The sequence below is a fragment of the Thunnus albacares genome, chromosome 15, assembly GCF_914725855.1.
Source record: "Thunnus albacares chromosome 15, fThuAlb1.1, whole genome shotgun sequence".
Classification (NCBI taxonomy): domain Eukaryota; kingdom Metazoa; phylum Chordata; class Actinopteri; order Scombriformes; family Scombridae; genus Thunnus; species Thunnus albacares.
Window position 1 is genome coordinate 1,873,215 of NC_058120.1, and position 20,678 is coordinate 1,893,892.

A 20,678-nucleotide genomic window follows, 5' to 3' on the forward strand; every position below is an offset into this window, starting at 1 on the left:
TCAAAATAAACTACAGTGTATGTGTTCATGGTAATGAAGGAACATGTCACCCAGTACAACAGTGTGGCTCATTGTTTTGTCTAGCTGTTTTAGATATGATATCAGTACCAGCTCTGCACCTGCATGGCACATTTCTCTCAACAAATGTATTCAGAAACACTAGTGGGCAGTGACATCCTAGCAAGTGATGTCCTCATACAGTCTTGTGTAGGAAGTGTGTTGCTGATGTCTGACTAAGGAAGATAACTGTGAGTCATGTTCTGTACAGCCTATGTTAAAATTATGCTTTTCCTGAGCAAATGTCAGGTCAGACCGAACCGAGACAAGCAAGACAGTGGCCCGGCACTGTGACACAACTTTAATGTAATAAAGCCTGAGTGCACATGCACTATCTATTACAGTTTATTACAATCCAAGATAGCGAACTGATTACGTTTTTGGGCTTTTGTTTGAGATACTCGATCAAATCAGTTTGATTTGAATTTATATTATAGCTCAGTACATCACCATGGCTGCTGTCATTGAAACTAGCATTTGTTCCATTATTCAGACTATGGAGCAGCTCCATAAGTTGTTTCTGGATGACATCATTACTACAATTATGGTGTTTGGATACACTTACACATACTTACACTCCAATAATTTGATTGTGTCGCTGATGTTTCAACCACACTTGGATCTTTTTAAAGGGCTTGAGAAAAGTGTGGTTGAAATGTGAACCATGTAATTGAAAGATTGGTGATACAGTAAAATTATTGGAGCTTAGTGTACGGTCATCCTCTTTTTAAATATTTCACTGCTATGACCAGCACCTGATGCATTTACCAGACAACTCCTCCTGATACAGTGGCATTCACACACAAAAGTGTCATAGAAATAACATGAAAATTATATTTTAGGGTGGATTTTCCCTTCTATAAGTATCCAAATATGTGTGTAGCCTGGTTTTGGTTAAAAAAATCAGCTGGAGCCTTTACTGTCTTTTCACAATAACAATAAAAAGTATGACATTTACAAACACCATTTAGGCCATCTGAGAAAATTATTTTACATTTGTTATTCCTGGAACTGTTGGTTGCAAAGTCACACTTTTAGGTGTATGACAAAACAGCAATCTCAGAAGCACTTACATTTCACTGGTATGGGTTCCCTCTTTGCCTCTTGATGCACTTCATCATGTTTATATAAGCATCCTAGGAATTCACTGCGTCAGGATGGCTACCCCATGAAGGTGTTTGGAAGTCCTCTTGTGTCGCTCCCAAACTCCAATACACATCCCCTTGTTCTCCTGTGTCTTTGTCTCTCTGTGTTTCTGTGTGTGCTGTGGCTGCCTGTGTTAGGAGTGCTCTCCCGTGTTACATGCTGGGTTCACAGGATGTGAGCATCGATCACTTCTCGACGGGACAATGCCCCCCTCTCCCCTCCCCTCTCCCACGCCAGCAGTGCCAACTCCAACCAGTGCCATCAACATGACCCTCTCTGACAGAGAAAGGAGATAATTGTTTATGGTTTGTCTTTCACATAGGGCCTGCTTCAACATAAAGACGGAACTGGGAAGCCACAGTTCAAACTCAGACTTCTCTAAGTCAATGTGATGTGGATAATGGGTTCAGTGTCGTGTCCTACCTGCCATCTTTATTGCACACAGCTTTTAATGTGGGTTATGTATGTGAGTCCATGTACATGCATGCATGACTGCCTGGCACCCTTGCTGTGTCAGTTCAATCAAAAAAAAGTATGTGCAGGCACAGAAGTCTCAACATGAAAACTCTGAAAGAACAGGTACAAACATGACTGAACGTGGCATCATTTTGATTTTGTTATGAATAAAACATTTGGGAAAAATAGACAAAGAGTAATACTTGGTATTAAAAAGCAGAATATTGTATTTATTCTTTCAGCACAGAAATGTGCAGATCAGATTAGATGTATGGTATCAGATTAATGCAGACTAAACCCAAACAGTAGCATGTTGACAGATGATAAATATTTATCTCAACTCAAATCTAACACATTTTTAAATATAAAATATAATATAAAATAATTATATGCTTTCCTGTGTTATTTTTAAAAGTATTATTGATGTAAACCTTTAACATTGTCAGAGTAACAAGTTACAAATGTAACCTTAGTTAAGTTAAAGCTGCACTAATCAGTATTTTTATATAAACAATGAATCAAATGATTATGTGTAACGTGGAAGAGATCGTTCATAGTGACAAACCCACAGAGCATTATCACCAACTCTGCAGTTCCCCTCAGCTCTGCAGAGCTTTTAAGATTCTTTTAACTTGTTGTTTTGGTTTTAAATCCCACAAACACCGCTCTCATCAAGCTGATCTCCAGTAGCAGCTGTTTTCAGTGAAAAAGTTCTGATAAACCCACTGTCAGAAGCAGACAGACACAGTTAGAGACTAGCTAGTGAACATAGTGGAGCATATGGCAGCAAAAATACAAATGTTTTTCGTATGAGTTGGTGGAGACCAAACAGAAGCTGAATTAATGCATGTGTCTGCTAGGTGTGTAAATAGAAAACTGCAACTACAACAAGTAGTTCATTTCATGAAAATGAAATTCATAAACAAACCAAAATTAAGTGATGATCTAATTTAGATGTTTTAACTGTCTCTGCAGTATTAAGACCATTTTTTGGAACTTATTCTATTGACTTTTGTACTGCAGCCTAATAGTGACATAACATGCATTGGTTTGGTTGTGTATAGTGTACTGAGGCAATGTATTTTAGACCAGAATGCAGTGCTGTATGTCAAAAAATGGTTCAACAATGGCACAACAAGCACATACGCATGAATTAAGCATATTGAATGCTGACACTGTGTTGCTCAGCGAATGCCCACAGCACCCCTCCCTCAGAGTAAAGCAATAGTACATATTACTGGCTTCATCTGAGAGCCCTGGTGCTTGGCTGCATAAAATGACCAGCTGTGCCTGGAGGGCCTTTAATTAGGTTTCCATCACACGCTGACAGAGTCAATGGAGCATTGATTTGATTTTCCCTTCAGAAGCTGCTGCTATGTGGTCGCTGAGGCCAAATGCCAGATGTCACACCAGGATTATTGGGTTACACAACCAATAGCTGCCTCATTAGGGGCTCCGCCCACCAGCCTGACTGACAGCTGAGCAGTGAGGGCGGGACTGTCTAATCTGCCTGTATGTTGACACTGTGCCTTAACTCACCCACATGTTAGTCTTGATATCCTTGTGAGGACTTTCAAGTTCATTCACTAACTTTTAACCACTGCTGCTTCTTGCCTCTGAGGCACTCTAGACCAGATCAGAACACGCCCCCTCATCTTCCAGATCCCTCTCAAAAAAAAAAAAGTTAGTTTCTTTAATAGAGACACTGTAGATAAATGTTGTTACATAACAAAAAGTAGTGCAACAGATGTAATGTAAGTAGGGAATCTAACCAACTTGCATCCTCTGTCCCTGGTTACACTTTTAAATTCAGGTAAAATCAGACAATACAATACAAAAAACATTTCAAGAGACACTGCTATTCCTGTCAGTTCCTCTTAATGCACACAAACTTATTTTAGAATACAATTATATTTGTGCTTTTAAGAATACATCTACAGTACAAAAATATGTTTCCTTTATTGCTAAATTATACAGAATTTTTGTTCCTTAAAAGCCCTGCATACCCACACAGGTGTTTTCTGTTATTCTGCCTGATTAGACCTCTGGCAGTGGTGGAAGAATTATTCAGATCCTTTACTTATAAAGGATCTGAATAATCCTAATTATAAAAATACTCCATCTGACCAAAATGGTGCCTTTATGATTTAATGAGATAATTGACAGTGTGTGGACTTTTTTTTCCAATTAAAGGAGACAGCGGGGATATCATCTCTGTTAGGCTAGTTCGAGATGAGTCAGTCAAATTTGTGTCTGACTCAATCTCAACTTGCTCTGACATCATGTAAACATAAACAACAATATCCTACTTCACTGTGAAGACCATTCTCAGCTCCCCTCCATAAAATAAAAGGCAAGCTTAGAAGTGGAGAAGGGATGCTCCCCACCGAACACAGTGGAGAAAACTAAAAGATGCTCTGTTACATGTTGTAGCTGGAACAGCTACACCCTCCCTTTAAACCCCCAGAGCTAAAATATAACCCACAGGAACAAATGGGAAGCTATCAGTTTTATGGAGCCCGCAGAGAGCAAGCCCAAGCCCAACAGATCTACATTGTTTCTTCATTTCCAGGACAGCCTCAAAACAAAACCTGGTGGATTCAACAGCTTTAGCAAGCAGATGGGGAAAGTGGGATTTAATTCTCACAAACAGCCAGATAATTTTCAAAACAGAAGGCCAAAAAGTTCCAAAACTACCGAGTGCATCTACCAAATCCGATTTTAAACCTGTCTTTTATGTGTTCACAGATGGAGGCAAACAAGGTGATGATGGAGAAAATGCTCACTGGGCATATGTCAAAGAAATTGGACAAAACAATATGGACCATAAAGGAAGGACAATTATTAGACTCAATAACATTATTAATACGAATTAATAATAGCAGGGCACCACCCGGAAACCAGGACCAATAATCAAACAGTAAGGTAGTCTCATAAAAGAGTTCACTTAGGAATGCTAATATCTGAGGGGTACCAGCATCCACGGGTGAAGGAAGAAGGTTTGAGTCTGAGCTCTTGACTCTCTCAACCAGCCTCTTATCACAACAAGTAAACACTATAATCACAATAGCTTCTCTTTATATGTACAGCAGAATTCATTAATCTCAGCAAGAATTAATACAATTAACAAATGCTTTAGTTATCAAATTACTGTACTAAGACTAACACTACCTAAGCAAACACACATAAAACAATGTGTGTGAATGTATGTGTGTCTGACAAGATGGCGGACTTGATCTGGGATGATGACGTTGCGTGAGTCCAGATGGGCAGAAGTCATGTCACATGAGAATCAAATGGTGGATGTGACCAAGGTGTTTTGGTTAGAGACAATGGCTAAGATGGTGGTGCCTACTCAACACAGGTCTCTAGTCGCTAGGTGGCGCTGGCCAGAGGTCGGCTGCTTTATAAGCATGGGACCAAGACTCATGTAAGGCCTCACAATGCCACATAGACCTAAAACCCAGTGCGTATGTTCCTGGGACAGAGAAGTTTTCTGCAGAGCTAACGCATGCCACCCTGACCCTGTCACATTGATCAAGTCCATTGTCATGAACAGAGGCACAGGCCTGCTGGTGGATGTCCATGGTCTGGTTGAACACACCTATGTACAGGAAGGAGTGTTGGGATGGAGGGGAATCACTAACAGCATAAATTCTGAGAGGTTTGATGGATTGCACATACCCCACATTCCTATCTTCTCACCCACGGCAGCATGGACAAACCCACACCACAGAATTACTGCTGCTACCCCCCAGTGAGGGACGGTCCATTTTATTCCCTAAAATGCAAGGGAACCCCAGTGGCCTGGCTGTCTCGTGCCAGAACATGATTAGAACCCTATATAATTCAGATGCATATGAAGACAAGTGGCTGCCTTCAAAACTGCAACCAAAGTAGCACACAAAAACAAACAAATCACCCCACCAAAAAACTGGAATACGTTTGCAATGTTGTTTCATTTATTTCAGTTGTATGCCAAAATGTTAATTTCATTTTGTTTCGTTTGATTTTGTTGTTCAAGACGTGTTACAAGTCAAACAGGAGGTCACTGTGTAATATATTAGTGTAAAACATGAGTAATTGGTGATTAACAATGATTTTGTTTGTTCTATTAATCAGAATCTTTGTTTTTGTCTTTTTTGGAGTGATTTTTTATAACAACAGTAGATTTGTTAAGCAGGAATGTTCTTTTTCAAGAATGTTCCACATTCACAAACTAGATGTCATCAAAAAAAACAGTTTCAGTGTCTGCATGGTTTCACACTTTTTAGTACGTTGCACACTTGCAACTCGTTATGTCATGATTATCCCAGCATCATGAAAATGACATGACTTTCTACCACGTGACTGTGAGTGTTGATTTTCCTTCAGTCCTACACGAACGTTTTACAATATGTAGTCTGCATATAGTCCACCTTTCTGACAGTGGATTAGGAGGGGCTGTGCGGAGCCATTTCTGTATCTTTCCAAAACTGACATTCTGACATTCACACAGTGATTATTCAGACATGAGACCAACATGTTAGATTGACATCACATTTACATAAAGAAGAGTATATCTGAAAGGGGCTTAACATGAGCAATACTCAAGTTTATTAAAGATGTATTAATTGTATATAGGGTATGGATTATTCCATGTACTTTTTTCATTTTGCTGCCTAAAGCAATTTAAGCAATTTAAGTTTTTAAATGCACAGTCTAAGAGAAAAGGTTTATCCAGGCTCAGTCCAGGATTGATCACTGTCAGGGCATGTCAGCTTTCTACATTTTCATTGGTCTTCAGCCTCTGAAGCTCCTCCTCCAGCGTGCTGATTCGCTGCAGCAGCTCCTTCCTGTCCTGCTGCGCTCTGAGCTCTGTCTGCTGCTCCACCTCCAGGACCTTCCTGTCATACCAGCGCTCCAACTGAACCGACACCGTCTCAAAGAAACGCTGAGTCACCTGACAAGAAGGCAACGACACACTCAAAGTGGTTTGAAGTTTTAAGATCAGTGGCTGTGGTTGATATCAGTCTCATGTCCGTGCATTAAAGGCACCCTGTGGAGTTTCTGACCACTAGTAGCACTATGGAACTGTTTTTTATGAATGGGTCCCTGTTTTGTTTCTCTCATGTACACGGATGCATATATACACACGGTCCTGCCAATAGTTTCACACTATCCACTGATCTACAGGTGGCGATTATGTACGATTATGAAAAAAAAACCCAGCAATGTGCCAACAAAGGAAGAGAAGAAGAAGACTGCAAGCTAGTTAAAGTAAACAAGGCAGGATTTGAAATACTTAAAAAGTAGCTTTGCAAATCTTTTTTGAAGAAAAAATGAATCACACAACCTCAATTATACACAATGTGTTTTGGTCAGTAACACTCATGTAAACATGACTTTTATTTAAGGAAACTCCACAGGGCCCCTTACGTACAGGACTAGAGCTAAGAGACAAGTAGCCAAGCTTAGCATAAAGAGTGGAAGCTCAGAAAAACACATACCAACACCTCTAAAGCTCACTAATTAATGCATTGTAACTCATTAGTCTGTACACAAACACAAATGTAAAAACAGTTTGTGGTTTTATGTGCAGGAACTATTTCTTACCAAACAACAGCCGAGCACAGTAACTTCCAAAAATCTGGGTGAATGGATAAACTGTTGTTAACCAATAAATAATTCTAGCAGATTACACAAATGAGATACAGAGTGTTAATTAGTGAGCTTTAAAGATGTTGGTACTGTAGATGTATTTTCTAAGTGTTGGACAGAGCCAGCAGTATCCTTTAAGGCTTAAGGAAAAGCATCTTTTGGAGCATGTCTGCTTGACTGACATTTTCCAAGTCTTTTTGAAATCCTCACCTCCATAGCATGCAGATTGTTCCTCTCCTGGCTGAATGTGGGCTCAGCAGGACGGTCGATGAAGAACTCCAGTGTTCTGGTGCAGTCAGCATGTATCCCTGCTCTGATCAGCTCTCCAAAGTGTTTCCTGTTTTGTCTATCACAGCCTGGTCCCTGATGTTGGATCCTTGAGGGTCCCTGGTCACTGATGCTGGACTGGCTGCTGCTTCTTGAGAAGTTCTCCCCACACAGTGGCACCACTGCTGCTGTGGAATTGTCCTGCACTCCCAGGGGCTGCCAGCAGGGGTCAGTAGAGCCCAGCAGGAGCCCTGAGGTTTGGCTGGCAGGCAAAGGGAACAGGGCTGTGTTCTCATAGTCATCTGACAAGAGAGTTGTGGGGAGAAAAATAAGTTATCACTTTGACACAGAGGATCTGTTTGTTTTGTTACATGTAGGTAAAGAGCCTTTTAGCATCTCCTAGTGGCTACTTTGAAGATTGCTGTCAGCTGATTGTACTTTTCTATTTGTTATTTGTGATCACATGGGTAGGGCATAGTTTGACACTAGCCATTTTTGATTTTGATTTGATCTGTGTTGAACCTTGGAGAAGCTTTGTTTGTAAGTTTATGTTGTATGTTTTATCTTTATGGATAAGGATTGATGCATATTTCGTTGTTTTATTTCATATTTGGGGAGATTTATAGATAATTACCTAAATCCCTTTTTTGGCAACATGTAGTGCAAACATTGGTCTAATTTTGTAGTATTAAGCAAGTGTTTACATTTCTACACTCTTTTTAGTTACATTAAGAACATTTTCTTGTGTATTTATTTTCAGTTTCAGAGTTTCTGGAAAAGCATTGCAAGAAAGCAAGTTGACGAAGATATACAAGTATTTTACTTCCACGTCTGAGTCATCATTTAAACCTTTCAGTACCTACTACACCTGTTTAGCTATCTGTCACTTCATGTAGAGCCACGCACGCAGGGGACAGAATACTGTTCAATAAAGTTTTTTATATTTCCACAGCAAATAACCACAATATACAAATGACAAGCATTTAGTTGGTTAGATACAAGACTTACGTTATCATACGTTGTTTTCAACAAGGGAGCAATCCTGCCAGAATTCCTGACTTTAAGCATCACGCCCATTGATCATCCACCCCAACCCCCTACCTGTGTATGTACCGCCAAGTTCCCACTGTGTACACGGCACACAGAAGTCTATATCTATCTCTCTGTTCATTACCTGTCATCTCTCGATGGAGTGCTATCTAATGTTTTTATTAATGCAAGTGGGAGCATTTGATTTGAACAGAACAACTTAATCGCCACACAAGCACATCAGTATTGGCCGAATCTTCAAAACCCAGGTTTATGTTAAATACCAATATTTTTTATACCAAAAGCCAATGTTATTAAAATTCTCACTTTATGTAATATCTGTTCATTGCAGCTACAGTACGGTTAAGGTTAGGACTCTAGTCCTCTAGACTAGAGTTTACTTGAGGTAAATTATAGTCTCCTGTATGAGAATTCAGCACACTACACACCCATCTATCATCCATCTAGTACTTCAACCTCCACACCTTCACTTTCCACTTTACTACATAGGACATACTACATCCAGCACCGGACATACATTGTCAGAATTGTCCAATATGGGAATAATTCCTAGGATACTGGGGATTGTATTTTCATAACCAAAGAGCATCACTACTCAGTTTAGCTATGGAATAAAAAAGTTCTTATCAAAATAACATGACAAACAGACTATTATTGTTCTAAGGTTTTTCCAATTTATACATTACTTCTCCACTGCACTGGTCTGTTGGATCTCATTGGTAGCTTCACTCCTCTCTGCTGTGAAAAAATGTCTTCATGTTTCAGTTATAGGCCACTGTAAACTGTGCCACCGACCAGCTGATGCTTTTTCAGTTGATATAGAGCAATTAATATATTACTGAATACACCTTTAAAATGGTCCCTATTGATTGCATTGTAGAAGTTTTCCTTGTTAACAAAGATGGAGACTTAGAATATTGCACAGTTAAAGCAAACTATTAGTGATCCGTACAGATGCCCCTACTGTTAGAGCTTAGACATACAGCGCCTACCTGGTGACCTGTCCACCTTCATTTCAAAGTATGTCCTGCTCCTCATCTGTTCCTGCTCTGTTCCTCCCAGACTGTGGGTAGATCTGGATGGTACGATGTTGACGTAGGTAGCCAGTGAGGTGCTGCTGTCTCCCGATATCACAGACAGCAGGGGGAGTGACTCCAGGTCAGCGTCTGCCACAGACTGCTCCACAGAGGGTGAGGAGAGCAGTTTGTAGTACTGGGCTTTGGCTGGGATGTGGACATCCATGTCCTTCAGCTGGGACATGCACCACTTCTTCATTTCATGACTCACTACTGCCTGCTTGAGAAATAAAGTAGCTGTACGATCAAATGTTCAGCATACTCATTAGCTCTTATCAACTGGTATTTTCATCTCTCTTCATGTTGTATCAGAAAGATTGTCAAACACAAAACTCTAAATTAAACCTCCATTTCTGACTCTTCTCTTCTTTATTTTCATAAGAACTTCATTGTTGAAATTGTGAGATTAAACTCGAACGACTCAATCTGCATTGTACTAAAAGATCAGCATCACTACAGGCTGCTAGCCATGACAGTCCTGTATCTTCATATTTCAATCTCAATCTCTCAGAATTATGATTTTCATTCCAGAATTGAGATTTTTTTTCTCTTTTTTTTGCATTCAAGGGTAAACTCACATGTTTTATTCATCACACTGTGTGACAGCTGAAACTAGAAGCAGCAAGTTGTTTCAATGTCATAATGACCTGGTTTGTCATAATCAGAGTATGAATGTATCAGCTTTTTCCTGGTCTGTTATGATAATAACACATAAACATATAATATGAGCTTCCTATGTGTTCCCTGCATGGAAAGAAATCCTGTAGGTTGTAACTGTGATACCTGTGTCATCAGGGCTTCCTCTCTGCTCCGGGCAACCTCCTGCTTGATCCTGTAAATCATGTTCTTCCTCTCAGCTACTGCTCTTTCCTGATTCAGCATGTCCAACACTTTAATCTGTCCAAACCAAAGTGTAGGAAAATCTGACTGAATCAAGCAATTGTGTAAGAATTTCAGAACTCTATTGCATTGAAATTGTCAAACTTAAAGACAAACTGAAATTAAAATTCAAATATGTTAAGAAATCTGCAGATATCCTGTTTTTTTCCTTAGTGTTTGACTAGTCAACATTGTTTACTGTATATCTAAAAATGGTTTGATCCTCTTTTTGAAAAAATAAGCTTCCAGTTTCCGAGTCATGTCACATCAAACAGTTCAAAATTCAAATTTAGTTTCACTTTAGACACACAAAATATAGGTGAGCAGCAGATAAACTCAAAAATAGATATTGGTATCAAACTCCCAAATGAACTAAAGTAATGTTCAGCAATGTGCTATACATGTAATCTCAGACAGTGGAAGCAGACCTGGTGTTTGTTCCTGCGGTCCACTTTGCCCAGCCTGCTGTCAACCTGCTCCTGGACATTCAGGATGTGCAGCCTCATCTCCTCCTGCGTGGCTCTCAGTTGGCCCTCCAGCTTCTTGAGCAGAGGTTTACAGTGGCACCCATTGGCCGGTGCCTAAAGAGAAATGGCTACTTGTAAACAAGCCAAAAAACTGCACACTCGATTGGAAGGTTTCCATCAGGTCTTATATAGGATATGTCCTCAAATAGCTCAACATGTTTTTTAGTTTTAGCACCAGGATGTTCTCAAACTTTGTGCCAAGCTCTACAGTTTTGATGAGTTTTGTCATCGTCGAGTATTTTGTCCTTCCAGTGCTCTGGGACCTTCTGATTTATAAATTAAGCTCTGAGCATTACCACTGCTTTAAAATAAAGAAATGTTTGAAGATTTAAAAAAAAAAATCTTACCTGTCTAATGTTGCCATCCTTGTCACGGTACAGTGTGTAAAGCTGATAGGCATGCCCATTCTGGGGAGTATAATCTTCATCATCATCATCATCATGACAATGCAGATTCTTCTTAATGTGGAAGTCATTTTTGCCTTTTCTCAGATCCTCTTGATTTAAAGGCTGCAAAGAAGACAAAGTAGTGATAGTAAATTTTCGCAAAAAGTGGTTCTATCTCACACAGACTCTGCCCTCTACTGGACTCTATGGGTAATACCCTCCTCCAATCACACACATGCAATCGGCCACTGAAATTTGCATGTACGTAACTGGCCAATCAGGACATGCCTACCGATTTCATGTGTCCCAAAGAGTATAAAAGGCAGTGCCTCGCTGCAGTTCCCATCCTCTTCTCTTCAGTGGACGGGTGCGTAAGAGCAGAATTTCACATATAATTGTGAAGTTTACTGCATCAAATATATTCTGTTTTAAAGAATTGTTGAATGTGTCAATTAAGATAATTAAGAGCTAACAGGTTGTGTAAATTGGCTAGCTTCACAATGTCAGCTACCATATTTGACATACTTGATATGCCTTATTGTTTGTTTAGATCAAATCAGAATTCTCAGCAGCATGCGATATTATTAATTAATAGTTAATAATATTATTATTGTCGTGGAGATGTAGACATGTACGTCTGTGAGGAAATATTACATAGAGTACGGTTAAGGTTTCAATTGGAGCAGAAGAAATGTAATAAAGAGTGAAAACCCAGCCTGGGGTCTTTATTGGACTCTGTTAGCTGTCTGTCTAGTTTGGACATTGGACAAGGACAGAATACAGAATCACCTGCAATATTAAATTAGCAGCAAATTAAAAGAAGATAGTTTAACAGTACTGGGCACAATGTTTCACATGAAAACAAACACTGGACTAGCTGGGTATGGCAGAGGTCTCTGTTATGTTGACTCACCTGCTCTTTGACTCTCCTCCTCCTACGGTGGCTGTGGGGGCTGCTGATGGCAGCTGGGGTCTTGTGGTCATGCTGCTGCTGCTGCTGGTTGGGGGGACCCACCTGGATGGCTGTTCTGCTTTCCATTTGTTCACTGCTGGGTGTTTCCTCCACCACAGAACTGCTGTCCTGCTCAGGAGCCACAGCCAGGAGGACCAGAATGAAATTAAAATCCAGTGCAAAACAAAAAACTGCAAACAATGAAATAACAACAGCAAATGCTTCAATCACTCTGAAATTTTGAGGATTTAACTTAATATGACTGTAACATTTCTTTCAGCAGCTCTTGATACCCATCCTCTTATCTCCTACAGTACATGCTATACAGAATGATTGTTTCTGGTATCTTCTTACTCTGTTTTGTAGTATTTCTACTCTGGTGACAGACTGGGTTCTGCGCTCAGCTGTCAGTCTTTCTCTTCGTTTCCTTATTGTTCTTCCTCGCATGAAGCGATGTACCTGAAGACAATAACAAAATCTACTATACTTACATCACTACATTTGATTTTGTATTGCTAACAGTAATCCTACAAAGATACACAAGATGTTTGCTGATGTTGTTAAAAACTGTGATTATGATAGTTATAAAGAGAAAAAAAGATCAAATGCATACAAATCACATTCTTGACACTGTGCTTCCTAATGTTTGAATGGAAGTATCTATCTACTGATAGAATTTAATCTAATAAAATCGAGGCCAAACTTATGATACAGACACCAACCTGAGGAGCTCTGGCCAGGAGAAGTGCCACATCTTTATGGTTGTTGTCTCTGGCCTTGTCAAGCGCTGTTTTACCTGCCTGGAACAAAACAGGAATGTGATTTTTACGCTGTATTCCACTGTCATAATGAGAGCACTTCCAACAGAGTTCAGTTCATTCATCATGAAGAGTGCTATTCGAAGGAACCTTTCAAATTAAAAAACCCCTGATGATGTCATAATTTCATGGGTCTGATGAAAGACGCTGTTGAGTTGAATTATGGGAAATGTAGTGTAGGATCCAGAGGTTTAGGAGTTGGATCCATATTACTAATGTCCAGACATTTCAGCCTCTGCAGCACAGACTTTGACCATTCTTTTTTTAATCTCTTAATCTCATGTGAGTCCTCCATCTTTATATAAAACTTAATCATTGGACTGTCGGTTTAATCGGAATAAAACACTGTGCACTGTTTCCTGCTGGTTTACAACACTGTAACAGGTCAAAATGCCAGACTTTGCCAGTCCCTGAGGTGTGTCATGATGACATTTTGAAGGATCTATTATGCAATGCATCTTGTTTCTGCACAGTAGTATGCAGTAGTAGTAGTATTTTTTGCTTGCATAAACAGACAGCCAAAAATGATAATTACAATTGGTAAAATCAGACTGTGCTTAAATATGTTTTTTACATAACTATAGTAGTTGCTAGATTGTGGACCTACAGAGCATGAATGCTCTGGTAAAGGTTTGTCAAAAAACAAAAAAAAAAAACAAAAAGCATTTTAATCAATGTGACTGACAGAGTTGTAAGCACTCGTACATCACAATGTAGCTTTCTAACTACTGTATGTCAAAATATCAAATTATCTTAACATAAAAATGCTTTATATTTAGTGGTATTAAATGTGGGTTGTTGATGTATCTTACATTGTTTCTGATTTTTCCATCAGTCCCAGCCTCCAGTAAGAGCTGAACTGTCTTCTTATGGTTCAGAGTAGCAGCCACATGCAGAGCTGTGTCGCCTCCCTACAGTCAAACACAACATGATGTTTCTTTCAGAACCTTATATGTGGTTGTATTGAACTTGACTGAAACTCAAGCACTAACATGAATTGGTAGCACTTTACTTTAAAAGATAGGTTCACAATTGTTCAAGTCTTTCTTAAAACAATAATCATGTACCCAATTGAACACAGGTTTTGCTCACTGTAATCATTCCTTCTGTTCATACTGACCATCAGAATATCCCCTTGAAACACATTTACAATGTAAATGATGGGGGCCGAAATCTATAGTCCTCCTTCAGTGCAAACATGTATTTAAAAGTTTATCTGACAGTGTTTGCCTGTTCAGCTGCAGTGGAAGGATTTTAACAAAAAGGGTCCCAAAATTACTAACTTTGAAAGATATTAACTTGATTTAACTCATTTGGATGCTAAAGCTTCATATTAGCTTCAAATAAACTTTTAAATACACTTTTGCACAGAAGGAGGACTGTGGATTTTGTCCTCCATCACTTCCATTGTAAGTGCATTATGAAGGGATCTTCTAATGGTCAGTATGAACAGGAGGAATTATTACAGCAAGAAAAACATGTTTACATGTTCATTTAGGCTCCTGACTGTTGTTTTCAGACAGACTTGAAAGATCGTGAGCCCTTCCTTTAAGTCCCCCTACTTAGCATATATAAGCAATATTTAAACAGAAACAGTTTATGACACACTATGATGAAGATATAAACAGATATACATGTTTATTAATGTATTAGTCAACAACTAGAACCCAGTATAACAGTTTTAATAATCCCGACATCCTGTACCTGGTTTCTCTCTGTCACAGAAGACAGTGAACTCAGCAGGATTTTCACCAGGGTCAGGTTGTTGTAGCGAGCAGCCACGTGCAAACAGGTGTCACCCACCTGGAACCAAATCACAGTCCTCATTTCATCAAGGTGTACCACCATGCCTAGTGACGTGTCACATTATGAAACAATTCCTGACTGTTCAACAGTGACATAGTGTGGAGACTTTTTATTAATTAATCTTGGAGGACTCACGTTGTTCTTGGTGTCTGGTGTGGATCCTCCCAGTAGCAGAAGTCGAGCAGTCTGAGCGTGTGCATTCTGACAGGCCAGGTGAAGTGCTGTGTTCCCCGTCTGCATCAACACAATACTGTTACTATACTGTAGTGCACAAGTCATAAAACCAGCTAATCCAAGACCACCTTAAGTCTCAGAAAACCTATTTGCAATATGAATACAATAACTTAATGTTTTGGAATATTCTGTGCATTTTCATAAAAAATATCTCTGACTTTTATCACAGCAGTAATAACTAATGTCAGTGTAACTTCTATTTCCAATTGTGACAGACGTGTCATGTTTCAACATAAATCATGACAGTCTTGGAGAAATTAATACTGTATGGTCCAAATGTAATTTTAGGAACGCTAGATGGTAGCGATTTTGTGTGTAAATCTTATAATATCAGAGTCCCTGAAGTTCCCAAGAACAAGACGCATGACTTAGAGTCTGGAAATATATTTCATATATTTTCAACCCATGCATATTTACGTACATGTATATAAACTTGACATTTGGCAGGTTTGTCGGTCTAGGAGGAGCAGGTTCAGGGTATGAACCACATTCTGCTTCCAGATACACAGTTGTGAGATTGATATTCATCTGAACATCTCACTAAATGAAATAAAGAGAATACATATTCCCTAAAATGTGCAACTACACCTTACATATTTCTACAGAGAAGCTTTTTCATTTCAATGTTCACAACATCCAGTTTTCCATTAGCTGCTCTCATTTCAGATTTTATCATCCTTCATTGGTTATTGTCTCTGGTTTGCCTTTTGTCGTCATAATTTCTGTTGTGTTAATCACCGTTTTAATGTATTTTTGAAAAGTGCTACACAAGAAAATATTACTACAATGCAACTATATAAATGCAAAGTCCATCTCAGTAATCATACCTTGTTCCTGATGTGTACATCAGCTCCAGCCTTGACCAGCAGTTTGACACACTGAGAGAAACCGTGCCAGGACACCTCATGCAGCGCAGTATTGCCATCCTCAAAGTAACACAGAACGAAGCATTATCATCATGAACTATCTGTGAATTACTGTTATGTTAACTATGTTATGTAAACTACATATACAGGAATAGATTTTCCTTTGCATGTCCACCACTCACTCTGTCCTGCAGGTCCACAGCACAGCCTCCTTGGATGAGAGCAGCTATGGCATCACTGTTTCCCACCATGGCAGCTCGGTGCAGAGCCGTGCGGTGGCCTGAGCCCAGGCAGGATGATGGAGGGACGAGAACCAGTGCCTGTTCACTCATCACTGCTGACACACACACATTCACTGCTGACACACACGCATTCACTACTGACACACGCACATTCATGCATGCAGGCCTGTGTACCTGTACATGTTCATGCATGTACATAAACACGACTGCACAAGAGATAAAAAGATTAAGAAACAAATGCATACATGAGACACATTCTAGCTATTATTACCTACATTTTTAACTTCAGCAATGACAGTAATAATGTCCCATTCCTACTCACCTTCAGTGGAATGACTTCAATCCCACAATGCTCGGGCATGATGGATCTTGCACTTTCTGTTGTACCAAAAATAAAATATTAAACTCAACTGAAGTAATATCCAGAACAGATGTGGTGCTTCAAAAAGACTGTCAGCTTTTGTTGTGATACACACAAAAGTCTACCCACAGTACACAAGTGTAATCTTGTGTGCTGCTGGATTTGTGCATGTGTTCATTGTGCAGTTACATGAGCATGTGTGTTGCAGAATTAAAGACAGCCAACAGTATTTAATCCACAGGCTGGATCCCTCTGTCAGGTCTCTACTGGAGTGTGTCAGTATATATGAAGATACTTGTCAGTAGTAAATAATGCGCATGTGTCCGCATGTGTTAGAAATGCGCGTGCACGTGAACGTGCACGGTGTGCTGTATGCGCGTGCATACTCGTGGGCACGCCCCCTAGTGCCGTGATTGGTTAGGGACGTTATGACTCATATGACGTTGCTGGATACGCCCCCCTAGCGCCGTGATTGGATGATGACTCGGATGACGTGGCTGGGCATGTCTGAGGTAAGTAACACCTTGTTTTAACACCTTGTTGAGCGTGTTTAACCAGAAGATAGTATATATATATAAACAACAGATGCTGGTTAAACAGCTGATGCCTTATGGTATTGATGCTACACAATCATATCGATTTTGTTGTGATTTTGGTCTGATTGTTGCTATTTCAAGCTGTTTTTATCCCATCTGTTTTTGCCGCGTTTTTCTATTGTTTTTGTAGGGCTGTTTTGAGCCTATTTCAATATGTTTTTAGCAATTTGGGGTTAAGTATCTTGCCCCAGGACACATCGGCATGTGGACTAGAGGAGCCGAGAATCGAACCGCCGATCTTCCGATTAGTGGATGACCCGCTCTACCTCTTGAGCCACAGCTGCCCATTAGTGTGCTGTAGAGCCCTGCTATGTGCTAATCTGACTGTAGGTGCTACAGAAACTTTTTTTACAAACACACTCGCCAACATGTTCTTAACACTATTGTGCATTTGCAGGGGTCATTAGTGTGAATTCATCTTTCGACCGTATAAATTTCAAAGAAACATCAACACCGTTCAGCAATAATTTTTCTTGAGAAAACAAATCGGTGTGTATTGGTGCAATTAATTCCATGATGCGGCTGTCTCCTGTGTATCGGCCTCTCGCCACCAAACCCTGATTGTCCCCACCTATAGACGCATCGTCCATGTGACCGGCTGTGTCTTCACAGAACAGGCCTGGGCTAAACTGTGTATCCAGTGTGTCTTTCCCATCGTTAATCAAACACTTGATTATTCCACGGTATGGATACGTGTTGGAGGATTGTGTTATGAGACCTGGAAGAAAAGCGTGCATCCTGGATAGTTTATGAAACCCACATCGGCTGCCCCGTGTCTGTTATTGCTGAAACCAGTGGGATTTCAACATTTGTGGATTTTTCAATGGAGGTCTGTGTGTACGGTACGGTGAACAGTTCCAGTTCAGTTTTCACACATTCTTCTGACTGATTATGAATGAGAGCCATGATTTGTTTTCCACTGGTTTCTGGCTAGAATATGTCTTTAGACAAAAACCTGGAGCGTTTGATTGGAGTGTTTGATTGGAGCTCTGCCTGTGCTGGTGACTCGTTTCTTTTTGGCACCTTTGGGTGTCTTAGCAACTGTTTTACATTTTTTAGACACAGGATGTTTACACCCATGACCAGATGGGGGTCTTTTCAAAGGTGTCCAGGTGTATACCATCATGCCGTTTCCCTCCTGTTTTCTTGACTAGTACTTCTAGCTATATTGGACACCACATCCCCCACGATGTTTGTAGCAGCTGTTATAGCCATCCTAAACAGATTGTGAAATATACCCCCTAACCCGTTGCCGTATTGTGATCACACTAGTCTTAGTCTCATTTGATGTTGGAAATTCCTTAATTTTATACTGATCCATTAGATGCTGAAACTGTTTATTATAAAACTCCGTACCTGCATCCATTTGGAGTTTTTCCGGTACACGACCCTCACTCAGAATGTCTTTAAAGGCGTTTGTAACAGCTGTACCAGATTTGTTTTTAAGACATCTGACCCAGGCATATTTAGAAAACACATCGATACATGTTAACAGATATCACACGTTATTGTTTTCCTCAGAATATTCGCTCATATCAACCAGATCGATTTGGAACTGTTTGTCTACACCACTAACAAGTACCCTATTTCTTGGAAAATGTTTGGCTGCCTTTGCATGGAGTGTATACACATCTTGCCCCAATAAAAAATGTTTAACCTCGGGTAGCTTAGGCGTCACCCCCGTACATTTCCTAACCACCTTGCAGAGCTTATACACACCCCTGAGACCCCCTGGATGTGATGGGTCATAATAAATCCTCTGCAGTGTACTTTCCATGGTTGTACCGAACAAATGACCACAATGTGTTTGTTACAACTTTTTTTTATTTAATACCCCTATCATAGGCATCATCATGATGATCTAAGACATTATGATATTTTACACAGCAGTAGTACATGCATAATAGTAAAAACAAACAAAATCAAAACAACACATCACAGAGTGTATCTGTGATCTTCACGGTCGGTTTCAAGGAGTGCAGCATATATACGCTGCAACACCTGCGATCCTGTCGTCTTTTGCATGGATGCCACATGCTTCCAAGAAAGCTTGGATGGATGGAATAAAGTGCGGGGTCCAGAGTTTGTTCATGAGAGAGGTGTAGTTTCTCTCATAGAAAAACTCACGGATTTCTGTCAGACACTCGTGCTGGTCCTGGCTGGGATGGTCAATACAGCACCCGTTGCAGATTTTCCTCCAATGGTCGTACAGCACCGTGCTATTTTAACACCGTCTAGGAACCCCTCTGGGCCAACCGTGTATGAGCCGTATCTGTTGTAGTTTGCAGGGACATATTCTGTATCCACTACTAGACTATCATGAAGTTTGGGGTTTGGCGGGCTCCGGACGAACAGAGAAGGAGGAGGAGGAGACGATGGTGTTGTAGAAGTCATCTCAGCGCCGGGCACTCACTCTAACAAAATAAACACATTATATTAGATTGGAAAACACCAACACACTCATCACAGATAAGTTTACCACAAACACACATTACAACCCACCATTTTCTTATTGGTCGTCAGACTCGATTGTTGATTTCCTCCCTACACAGGGTAGTAGGGCTGCCAGTTTGCGCACCAGTTGATATATTGTCAAAAAAAGATGTTTTCTAAGAAGTGTTGATTCTGTCTCTTCTGATAGCCTTGTCAACACTCTTTGCAGAGACTGCCAGTCACACCACTGAATAGAGAAAAGTGGTTTAAACCACGTGGCATATTCGTAATCTACACTCATTCTCTCCCTGTTTTCACAAACACTCAGAGAAATAAATCTGTTGGCCGGTTTGTTGAAACAAAACGCCTCAAAACGATACATCTCCAGACCTGTAGTGCTACTCCAACGCGACACAGCGGGTGTCTCAGGGGAATCAGCCATGTCAAAGTCTAAGCATGCAAAATAACGAAACATCTTCCAATCTTTTACAGACAAACACCCACTCAATGTTTCATCAGCTGCAAAATCACCGTCATCACCTACATGACCACCCACACACAGCGTAACTTTACCGTCATAATAGTTAACAGAGTAGACATACCCTTCAACCCCTTCAATTTCTATCTTTAACTATGGCAATACTGCAGCAGTAAGACTACCCTCTCCACGTCTCTTTTTGCAGCGGGGCGCATCCATGACTGTATTGGGAGTTGTAGCATCAGCAGACATGCCGTTAACTCCGGCGACACAGCAGCAATCCGAAAACTTTGGCACCAGCCATCACTGTTGAAGTCCTCTGCTGCTTAGAAAAATAAAAACGGTGTGGAGGTGGTCAAGCGGTATCAACGGCAGAGGGCTTTAGATGTTTCTGTCAGCATCTGCTGT

The 20,678-nt window shown here is 40.2% G+C and overlaps 1 protein-coding gene across 1 annotated transcript; it reads right to left on the minus strand.

The window, feature by feature from the left end:
* Positions 1-5,610: 5,610 nt before the first annotated feature.
* On the minus strand, positions 5,611-17,269 carry ankrd6a (ankyrin repeat domain 6a). The gene is made up of 15 exons (XM_044375329.1): positions 16,725-17,269; positions 16,343-16,608; positions 16,122-16,220; positions 15,196-15,294; positions 14,959-15,057; positions 14,067-14,165; positions 13,159-13,236; positions 12,791-12,895; positions 12,398-12,565; positions 11,446-11,607; positions 11,000-11,152; positions 10,476-10,589; positions 9,609-9,909; positions 7,510-7,868; positions 5,611-6,601 (listed from the first exon to the last, which is right to left on the minus strand). Exons 2-15 carry the CDS (start codon positions 16,598-16,600, stop codon positions 6,416-6,418), a joined length of 2,280 nt encoding a protein of 759 aa, XP_044231264.1. The 5' UTR covers positions 16,601-16,608; positions 16,725-17,269; the 3' UTR covers positions 5,611-6,415.
* Between the last annotated feature and the right edge of the window lie 3,409 nt (positions 17,270-20,678).

What these genes read in the sequence shown, in the direction of transcription:
- ankrd6a (XM_044375329.1), bottom strand. Translation starts at nt 16,600, where the DNA reads ATGTACATGCATGAACATGTACAGGTACACAGGCCTGCATGCATGAAT. An exon ending in TCCTGGCCAGAGCTCCTCAG is followed by an intron (nt 12,896 to 13,158) that starts GTTGGTGTCTGT and finishes TATTGTCTTCAG; the next exon opens with GTACATCGCTTCATGCGAGG. An exon ending in ACCGCAGGAACAAACACCAG is followed by an intron (nt 10,590 to 10,999) that starts GTCTGCTTCCAC and finishes TGGTTTGGACAG; the next exon opens with ATTAAAGTGTTGGACATGCT.